This window comes from Falco naumanni, chromosome 10 (assembly GCF_017639655.2).
Source record: "Falco naumanni isolate bFalNau1 chromosome 10, bFalNau1.pat, whole genome shotgun sequence".
NCBI lineage: Eukaryota > Metazoa > Chordata > Aves > Falconiformes > Falconidae > Falco > Falco naumanni.
In genome coordinates this window covers 12,033,269-12,044,589 of record NC_054063.1, presented here as the reverse complement: position 1 = coordinate 12,044,589, position 11,321 = coordinate 12,033,269, and the positions used below count along the sequence as shown (strand labels likewise).

Genomic DNA, 11,321 nt, shown 5'->3' with positions numbered 1-11,321 from the left:
TCCGTTGAAGAAGTGGCAACAGCAAAAACAAAAGGACATGCTCTGTCACTCATCAACCCACGTTTCATTTTTTGCAGCCATCCATCATTATTGTTTGGTATGCAATTCGCTAAGCAGCAAAACCATGGCTGTAGTTATTTACAGCTTACTGGAAGTCTGGCCTGCGCTGCAGTAGAGGTTTGGTTGTATTTCACAAAAGATAGTTTTATTTATGTTTGACTAATGCAGGCACAACTGGAGGCTGAGTTTTCTTTTTTTGGCTTTTAGTGTAAACACTCATGGCAGCGCTCTATTTTGGGTGCAGGCTGAAAACCAGATTGTTTTGTAGTTGCAGAAGACTGCTGGGTAAATCAGAGGACATCGTTATTGCGACTGAACTTTTCTCTCAAGAAAGCAAGGAGGAGTTGCTTTATTTTTTAATTCTGTGCAGTTTTAGGTACACCATTCACTCCAAATATTTGATGTTTGCCACACTTGTTATGAGTTTCTCCAGAGAGATGCTGGCTTTTGGCAGCAAAAGATAAAGTTGACTGATACAAATGAGTCACAGTACCCCAACAGTAATTAACAGTGATGCAATACCCATGCGAAAAAGAGGACTTGAAGAATTAACTGTTGAGTTTTCTTGACGATGCAGCTGCACTTTAAGAGAGAAAGCTCAACCCATCATAGAACTCCATTGTGTACATTAGAGAAAAAGCTTGGCAAGATACATTAAAGATTTTTGCTAAAGAGATACAAATATTTTGCAAGGTCAAAGGGCGTTGAGGCAGGCTGTACTTACTTCCAAAGAAAAGTAGGCAGTATGACAAAGAAACAGTAATTTTTTTTTATCTTCATTTTCACACTTCATCATCTAAGAAAGACTGTCTTTTTCAACCTGCTGAACTGATTTAAGCCACCCCAACTCTGAGTTAACTTTTACTTAAAAGTCAGTCTATGACATCCTAATCTAAGAAGTTATTTGTGCTTATGGTTTCAGCACAATTCTACAGAAGGCCAGTACTGCTATTTATAAACTGGATTTTACTGTTCTGTAAAATTCTTACACAAATCTTACAGGTCAAAAGAAAAGGAAGAGTTTGGTAAGAAGACGGATGATTGAAGCAACTGCTTTATAGCACAATATGAAACTTGACACTGTTTGCTGCTGCCAGTATGATTCCCAAGTGAGATGGATAAATTGTGGTCAAGACCTGGACAGGTTAACTAGTGGTCATCAGTGCTGGTGGTACCTTTATATACAAAAAAAAAAAAAAAAATGGATACTATTGGACAGGGCATTTGAAATTTAATACCAGACATGAAACAAGACATCTGTTGGACTCTCATTTGTTTCTCTTTGAATGGGCTTTAATTGAAAGCTCAGTGAAAAATGCAGGTTACATTCTTAGTGTTATCAATAGCTTGTAACAGCAACAACATCAGAACCGTGATGCATCTAATATTTATACACTTTCTAATTTTAGATGTCTAAGAGCAATACATTATCAGATATATATATACACACAATCTCAAGCAATTAAAAGTAAATAATAAACCCCTCCTCCCAAAACCCTGAAACAATATATTTCCTTACACTAATAATGTCTTCTTCACATATACTTGACAAAGAGTCTTTTTAAGTTACTTATCTTAAGAGTAATCTGTTAATGGAGATCCTGGACCAGCCCCATTAAAAGTTCAGTTTTAAGTTTATACAGCTTGCTAGCCACATAACCAGTGTGGCTTTACATTGTAAACAAATCCCAAATGTCTACAATGATTGGAATTAGTTTTGTGTAAAGGAGATCTATGCATCTCATGATAGAATAAATTTAATTCAATACATTAAAAAGAAAGAGAAAAAAGGAGAGAGTTAATTGACAAACAAAACAGTCTTGAGAGATCAATTATGCGATTATTTAAAAAAAAACAAGTTAACTTAATGGTAAGATTCTTCTTTTCTGTACAGAGAAGCTCTGGTTCATCTACGTTTAGCTGCTCTAGAAATATGTCCTTTAAAAAAAGGTTTGATTTGTGAAATTCAAAAGCAGATCTTCCAACTTTAAAAGCTTGCCCTTTGGCAGTACAAGTACAAAGTTTACCAAAAGTATCTCAGGTGATTGTTCCATCTTGTTTGGTGAGGACAGCTGTAGTAGCATTCGGAAACCTCCATACATGTACAGATGAAGTAAGCGTAAAGCTTACCTTCAACAGGGAGGAATCACTCTCATCCACTGCAGGGCTTAAAAAGGTACAACAATGTATACGTAGAAAAGTTCAAGTGAAAATAAAACCAGAAAACTGCAGGCAGATGTGAAGGTAAGCATAGTTTATAATAATCTTGACTGTGGCAATCTTGCTTACTTTTTAACTTACTTTTACTTTTTTTAAAAAAAAAAGTTTTTTTTAAAAAAACCTATTACTTACTTTAAAATTACAAATAAAAATCCCTTGAACTTATTGAATAGGAACTTGTGTAAGTCCAAATGGAAGACAAGGCTGAGCAGAATCCTACAGTTTAGTTAACTTGTGTCAAATGGGATGCGAAGACAGCTGCAGCTTTCTGACAGAGGTGATCGAAGAAGGCTGATAAAGTTTGCAGTAGCTCTTAATGTCCCATCTGGTTTATTCCCTTGTTTGAACTGTCTAAAGGGCCAACTGCAGTTTAGTCATGTTCCTCTGGTGCATGTTGTGATGACGAACTAATTCATCAGACCTGGCAAATTTTTTTTGACAGCTGGGCCACCGGCAACTGAAAGGCTTTTCACCTGTTAACAAAACACCCTGTTATTAACTGGGTATACAGCTTGCCTGAGACACTTATTTGTCTTCTCTCTGCAGGGCTGTGAGGAGCTAGGCAGAGCCCCTGCCAGGAGGAGAGGCATCCCAGGCTGTCCTGAGAGGGTGTGGGAGTGCCCTCAGTTGCTGCTCGCATCAGCGCTCGGTGCTTTCCTGCATCTCCCTCAGCTGATCTTTAACAACAGCTTTTTCAGATGACGTAGAACATTTTGCAGTGGTTCATTCCTGAAGACAGGCCCCTACTGAACACCGTGGCGCCATGTCTATTCTGCTCTCGGCTCTCGAAGAACTAGTTTAAAAGTCACTCTGGCATTTGCACAAGCTTCAGTCACACCTTGGACTGCGGTGCAGACATACTCTTAGTCACTGTGAAAATTGTCAGTGACTATTTAGAGCTTGACCTCAAGTCAAGGAGAATTTTTCCAGCTAGTTCAATGAATTTGGGCTGAAGTTCTTTGAAACTGGTGAGTGTAAGTGAATATGGTAGAAGCAAAAGGGTTCAGCATGAATTCTGCTGAGTCAGACTGAAAGTTTCCCACTACTGTCTAAATAAAGTAGACTCACATCTATGGGAGATGTTAAAGGCTTAAAATATTCAGTATTTCTCTAACATTCCCGTGGGCATGATATTCGCTAAAAATGACCCCAAGCAAAGTACACTCAATTTTAACAAGAAATGACACAGCTTCTTACAATTTAACCTGGTCTCTTGATTTTCTACACTGTTTAAGTGGAATTTCAGGCTGTGTGTCTGATGCCATAGGAATGCTGATGGAATACCTCAGAGCAGTACCCGGTGACTCATGTTTCTTTTAGAACTGCATTTTCTTTATTTTCCCCCAAAATAAACGCTATATTTTAAAGTAGGTTCAGCGCTGGGACTGGGCTTTTCAGTGCTGTCTATACACCTTGTACTCTCCAACTCAAGACACACTGGGGTGGTACAACCTCACTCAGACATCTTCTCTTCTTTGCCTCACACTTTGTGGATTTCACAAACATCCAAATTCAGGCAAAGGGGGATCTGGAATTGGCATAAATATGTATTTCTGTTTGCAAAATCCCATGCAATATATTTGGTGGCATACGGTGGGGTGTTAAAATCTACTTTATCCACTTAACATACATGCTGGCAAAAGCATCAACCATCTCGCATGAGTGCATAAAACAGTATGGGACAACACTGGTCTGGTCAGAGCTACTGATAAAAATCACAGATTGTATGAAGTGGTCTTCTTCCATCTCAGCAGCATTAGCAAAATCATCCTGCGAATTGATGTGAGTTATCTATAATGGCCAGTTTTTCACTGAACTACCACAGTAAAAGAGGCACAGTTTTGCTGTTTCACAAGCAATTCTGGTTGTCCTCTCACAACAGGGGACAGAATCTCTGAGCTCTGTGCTGGGCACAAACTATTCTGTACAGCTTCCCTGTACAGGTATCAGAAATCACACTTCATTGCTAAAAATCTATATAGATGTATGAAGTTTTCCTTTGATTAATTTTTTTGCATTCTACAGCAAAGATTGCTGTCATGGTAGGATTGCTTGTGGAGACAAAAAAAAATGAATTTGTTGCTTAACAAATAGTTTGGCAGTTGACTTAAAATTAGGATGGAATTAGATGGAAGTCACGTGTGCTTTGCTTCATCAAGATTTAACATGGAGCGAGTTCACTTGAGCTAGGTGTTTTGTTGCAAAATTTAGAGGGTACCAGAAAGAAAGAGGAATGAAGCTAAAGGGCTAGATGGAGATGAAAAATCCCCACCCACCACTCACGCTCATTCCCCTCAGGACATGTGTATTTTACAGTCAAAGGAGCATGACACATCCAAAACCGTCGACAGGAGTATCATCACAGCAGCATGCAGCTGGGCTGCAGAGCTCGCACAGAACCTGAGCCAGTGGCAGGCAGCAAGCCCACACAAAGGTCTGTGCTAGGAGGTTATCGGTGCTCAAGTGAGGCTGCTTTCAGCAGTGAGTGCGCTGTGGGCTTGGATCACATGGAGCAAGGAAGAACTAGGAAAGGGAGATGAGTCTCACTAGAAAAGAGAGCCAGTTCTTCACTGGTTTAGCTATGCTGGGATAAAAAATTACTGCAATGAAACGTGATGGGGGAATGTAGTTTATCTTGACTTGCTAGCATGCGATACCCACTTGCCTTTTTGTCTCTACCAGAACGTTACCTGTTGCTGATTACAAAAACAGCTTTATTCATGGCAATGTGCACAGATCCAGGCCCTGCAGCTCAGCATGAGGCTACGGGGAGGACCCAGAAACACTGCCATGCCCTTTACCATTTGCAGACTGCAAGTGTAGATATGGCCATGACTTGAAGTGTTTATTTGACTGGCTGACTTACTCTCAGGTAAGTCATTTCCTGTATTGAAATAACTTTTTTTATTTTTGAAAGCCTTAAGTATGGGGTTTTATGGTCCAGAAGAGAAAAAAGACTCTTTAGCAGGGAGAAAAAGATTTTCAGGATCCTCATCCACCTATACAGAGACTGAACTTAAAAGGTTAACACCAGTATAGAAAACACTGTGACATCTAACGACATGTCAAAGTGCTTGGTAAACAATTATTTGGTAAAAATACTGCACACATAGTGGAAGGGAACAGAAAATGTCAGTTCACAGGAATAATTATAAAACTTAAAACTAAAATACAGAGGTTGCTGCAGTTGTTCCTTGATGGGGTTTACAATTACATGAAGGCAGAGTAGGCTAAAATGGCCTCCTATTTTTTCCCCTGTATTTATATGAAACACTGTGGTTTCTACAAAAAGGTCCGTGAATATTTGAGTAAGCTTTTACTTTAGTATCTGTCAGTGTGAGTTTGCAAAAGGCACTCCTTTTATCTTCTGCAGAGATTACAGTACAAGCAGCAACAGCACGAGCTTTGCCATGCTATCCTGCATTAGGCTCAGCTGACACTTAGGAGAAGTATGAGTAGGCATGAATACTTTAGATTACAGACCTTCGGCTGAAGCTAGAATTAAAATTTCTATCTTGTAGGGTTTTTTCAGTTAAGACAGTAGATCAACTTGACATTTGTGGGCTGAAACCATGATGTTCATTTCACAATAGCTGTCAAAATACATTTTGCCAAGCTGAAATTCCTTTAAAAATGAAGAAAAAAAGCGTAGTTTCCAAAGTCACCTAAACCCTTTGTGAAAAGTGACTACAACACTTGGGAAACGCAGTCACACTGAAAAATCAGCACACTCTGAAATTCCTTCTGTTGTTCTGAATATTTAACTCTTGGCTAAGAGACTTTCTAATCATGTAATTTACAACAACATTGTTTTAAACTTAAAACTTAAAAAATAATGAAATATAAATGTGAAGAAAAGTTTACGCACTTGTTTTACCTGTATGAGTCCTGGTATGAGTCTTCAGATGATCAGATCTGGAGAACTTTCTCTGACAGGTTTTACACTGGAAGGGCTTCACACCTGCAAAGACAAAAGGCGGCTATTCTTATATCCCAACACCTTTTGGAAGGGTGAATAAAATCAGCTATTTCTGAATTTTCAAAAGCCTGCATTTTTTGGTAATAGTTACTGTAACTGCTTCTCCCAGCTTCATGCCTACACGTTACAGAAAGTCATTAATCAGGCTGCCATCCCTCTGTAACCTCCTCTTCTGAAGTCTGGGTCTGAAGCATCCAAACAGCACCACCAGAAACAAACACCCACGTACGCTGCTGGGCTAAGGAAGATCTGTAGACTTTGTTAATTCTCATCCTGTGGCTTGGCCCTATTGGCATCACGTATGTGCAAACATGACACAAGAAGAACTGAGGCGCAGAGGTATATTTTTATATTCTCTCAACAGGCTTAACTTATTTCACACTTCTACTATTTATGTTACACACTACACCTAAGTCTTGGGGATTGATTAACACAGATATATATGTTCTAGCATGCAGCGGCTAAAAATGTATCATCCCACCAACTTTCAGAGATGCTGCCTACATCTCTCAAAAACACCATTTTGAGTGGGACAGAGCATCTTTAGCAGGAAAAGTAGTAGGCAGAAACCCACCACAGAACAGTGAGTAAACCCGCTGCCAGGCCACTCCCTGAGAGATAGGAGACCCAAACACAATTTCTTGCTGTAACTCAGTCAGAGAAGTACCCTGAAGCCCTTTCTCATGTTCCATGCAGAGTGCCCTCATAGTTTCACTTCCAGCCAGGAGGCTGGAATCCTAACCATCTCCTCTTCTGCAACTTTGAGAAGGGCAGCTGTCAACATAATTTAGACCTCCAAGAACTCCTGAAATACTGAAATGGGCTGCCTTGACATTTCCAGAAAATGGTGTATGTGCAAAAAACAACTTGCTGAATTTGGACTGAACTCACAAGTAGTTTTGGCTGTCTCAGAACATTTCATCCAGTCAGTGATTCACTGAGGAAGACACACAAGCCTAGCTAGGAGCCGTAACTGCCGCTGCCCTTGCCGCTGTATGTGAACTGCTGTACACTCTCCAGGCTATTTGTGCAATTCAACCAGCCATACCTTTGATGTTTCCCTCTTTGCTGCTCCTAGAATCCTTCTTTAGTTGGCAGAATTCAAAAAAGGCTCAAATTTAAGCTTAAGCTTAAAAATACAGCATAATTTGCTGAATTATGGTCTTAAGCATAACAGCTAGGGCGGCTTTTCCTTCTCCACTTCTGTTTTCCATGTGTAAGTGCACAGCAATTCCACCGGCCTTTCAGGTTATGCACATGCAGCATTCACCTATTAGCGCTGCCACATGAACAGTGGAAGTGTTTATCAGGTTACTCACTGACAACTTTTTCTTGCAGAACTGTTTGGTTTTTAAAAACACTATATTCCCTATATTGGGGAAACAGTATAAAGCAAACAGTTTCATTAAGAAAGCTGTTTCAAAAAGATGGTGGCAGGATGAAACTGTCACCTATACAAGAGTAGTGCTGAAACGTCAATTAAAAAAAATCCAAATACAGTCCACTCCTCAAGCTAACTTCAAGAATGTGGCACTATGGGTATCATGTATGAACAGACGGAACACCAGAAAACCAGAAGTTCAGAAGTATACTTTTCGGATCGCAATTCACATATAAAGCTGAACTCTAATGAGCAGAGATGTGATGTCAACAAACCTGTGTGTCGTCTTTGGTGCCGTTTGAGTTGGTCTGAACGAGAAAATCTCCGTTCACAATCCTTAAAATCACACTGATAAGGTTTTTCACCTGTAAAGGACAAATAGTTTGTCAGAAAATGTGGCTAAATGAAGGAACACATCAACTAGAATCAGAATGTGAAGCGTTACACTAAAAGACTTCTCTCCTGCCTAAAGCAGTCTGGTGTTACACCAGGATTCATATGCTATAAAGATGTACAACTGGGTTGGAATCAGAGAGGAAAGGCTGGCATAATTCTACTGCACTGACACTGGTATTGAATCTTCTTATTCTAAAAAAACCAGCCCATTAGGTTAAAACTACAAAAAATTTGAGGTTCCATGAAAATTTTTTTTATTGCCTTCTGCTGGAAAAGAATGGAAATCTCTTGTTTTATATTTCTCAAAAAAAACCACCTCTAATATATAAAGCCTTTTCCACCAGTTTCAGTAATGTATAATTTGTACAAGGGAACAACTTACAGTTTGCTTTAAATTGGATCTGAAGCAAAAATAAAACCAATGACATCCATGTAGGTGGTAATTTTAACCACACTAAATGAATTAGAAGAAAATTAAGAGCAAAATTCAACAACAGAAAAACACATTCTTCCCCAAAATGCAAACAATGCTCCTTCCATAAAGCACCATCAAATAGAATTTCTCGTGTAGCTGCACACCTCTCGCAGGTAAACATAAACATAATAAATATATTATGTAAATATAAACTCTCCCTCCACCTCCCATACAGTTCAGCAGAGGCCCTCTGGATGGGTTTTCTCTGGGATGAAAAGTGAGATCCTGACTTTTTTAAAAACAAGCTAGCATCTCAAATGATCCTGGGTTTCAATGTAAGGGACTTCATCAACCACATAAACATTCAAGAAGCAATGCAGCAATCAAGGAGCCTGAGGAAAGAGGGAAACACTGCTCATGTAGCAAACCACAGAGCTGGTAAAATCTGGCCAGCACAAAAAGCCCTAATCTTTACACTGTTACAGGAGGAGCTGTATGATCTTTCAGATCTGATTCACATCTAGTGTAAGGCCCCTTTCCACAACACTGGGATACTGCACGTGCCCCAGATGTGATTACATTTATACCTGCAAAAAGTCTGTTTACGGTGCCACGGCCCTGCACAGAGGCCTCTCAGCACAAGAAGAAATGAAACATCTCTCACTGCAAAGCTGGGAAAATCCTGGGGTTTATCTGGAAGGTACAAACAAGGCCAGCTGGGCCCTGCTTTGTCTGTGGTAGAAAGCCGAGATGTAAAACAAAGGTCCAGTAGGAAGGACCTAAAGAAGAGCATCAGCTGAAGTGAGCAATGAGTTTAATTTCTCTGGGTATATTTTTAAACACATACCACTTTCATAAGTCTTCACTGCAAGTGCCTGCATTTCTTATTTTACTATGACGAAAAAGTGATTCTGAGATACCAGTGCAAACTACCTCAGGTTACAGCAGAAGGATTCTGATTGAGGTAGCACCATATAAGTAGCATATTAAGAAGAGTGTTCCAAATCCATACTGCTGTGGGTCAGATCAAAATTTCACAAAAGCAACTAAATCTGCGAGAACCAGTTAACTTCCTGTGACAGTCACCCAAAGGAGTTTACAGATTCTCAAACCTAGGTGTGGACAATTTCCACGTCTGCCGTGCTTAATTTATTAGCATAAGGGATTAAAGTTGCCACAGGTGTTTGAAATAGTTCCGTACACTTTGACCGCAAGGACTCCCTGGGGGGTGCCTGCTTTTCAGAAAACACTTACTTCCAAGGAATTCAGCCCTCTGGCAGATTTAAGAGGGGGAATGTCAGCAGAGCAGAATGCAGTGACAGGATGATTGTCTGCTAATTGCAATATAAACGCAGAAGATGGTTAAGGAGGTATTTGAATAAAACAGTATAGCAGGTCTGATGGCATGCACATGAAAGTATTTAATTAAATACTTTGAAATACAATCTTGATCAAAGTAAGGACAAATTTAACCAATGCATCTATTAAAGGAATCAAACCAAGATGCTTACAGAGAAATACAATGACACTGCATAGAAAATAAGCAAACAAACAAAAAGAGGCACAATATTTGGAGAGAAAGTCTAATTTCCCTTTCCTTCTATATCTCCCATGCCAGTTAGTGCCAAGCAAAATGCCTGCCAAAGCCAACTGTCACATACCTGTTAATCCCCTTAAGTTCCATCAGAACAGAATGACAGAAATGTCCCTGATTAGAAAAAGTCTGTTAGCACCTCATTAAATCACTATACCAAGAGGGGTTAGAGCAGTGTCTAGTTTCCCCAAGCCTATTAAAGCCTCTCCAGTAAAAGGCTAAAGTCTTTTAATGTCCAAAAACCATCCCATAATACTGTCACCTTCCTATGTGACCACATACAATTTCAAAACAAAACAGGAGATGAAGATGGAAGCTTCACCAGTCCTTCCACCTGTGGCTTGGAGGCTTCCATGATTATTTACATTTCATTACTGAAAGAGGGCACGTGGAAGAAAGGCTAAACTTAGTCCATAATGAAGTAGTCAAGATGAGAGGGGATAAAGTGAATAGCAGTTCTTTAATATTTAGGAAAATATTTAGAAAAAATAAAGCTCAACAATTGCAGAACAAGTATGAATCAGACTTTGCGTGTATTGCAATAAATGTTTCTAATAAAATAAATCTATTTGCTCAAAAATAGTTAACTTAAACTAGAAGAAGCACACACATTTTCTCTGGATGAAACCTATTTGCCCAGAGGCATGGAAAAACAGATATTCCTACTGCTGTAGCATTGCACAAAATATTCATAATTATTGTATTTAATTAAGGAGTGCTGCAAGAGCAAAAGCGCACCGCTAATAAGAAAACATGAGGAGAGGAGGCAGATTTTGAATGAGAATCTGAAGGCTTGTCTATACTCCCTTCATCAATTTAAACCTCTTTTCTTGTATACCCACTTAATTAAACGAGCACAACCCCATAATCACAACTTTACCTCGCTAATAGTAACATTTTTCTATTTACTATTATTTGCTTTAGCAAACTTAGATAAAATGTATGTTTTCTTATTTAGTAGGAAGCCTTTATAGGTAACGTTTTCTGTCATCTTCACACTGTAGTTCAGGTGTGAGATGTCATCACTGTTTTGACACTAATCTTGTATTTTAAATACACAAGTGCCCTTATTTTATGCCACAGAAATGAAAGGCTAAAAGCAGCCCATGCTGGGGAGGCCAGCAGTCTCCCACCATGGCTCACCGAAGATGCCTGCAGGAGAGCAGAAGACAGCAAGGATGCAGCAGTATTTTCCCTGGACCTCTCCTAGTATCCAACAGTTCACAAGTTAGCAGCTTTATAAGCCAAAGGTGGCTTTTTATGTAACACGCGTTAA

General features: G+C 39.4%; 1 protein-coding gene across 1 annotated transcript in view; it reads right to left on the bottom strand.

Annotated features, from left to right (window-relative positions):
- Positions 1-1,331: 1,331 nt before the first annotated feature.
- Positions 1,332-11,321, bottom strand: part of WT1 (WT1 transcription factor) — a 36,036-nt gene continuing 26,046 nt past the window's right edge. The window contains exons 7-9 of the mRNA XM_040609748.1: positions 7,916-8,005; positions 6,158-6,241; positions 1,332-2,753 (exon numbers count right to left, since the gene is read on the bottom strand). Of these exons, the coding sequence (XP_040465682.1) occupies positions 2,632-2,753; positions 6,158-6,241; positions 7,916-8,005 (296 nt within the window). The 3' untranslated portion in view covers positions 1,332-2,631. The remainder of the gene's footprint in view (positions 2,754-6,157; positions 6,242-7,915; positions 8,006-11,321) is intronic.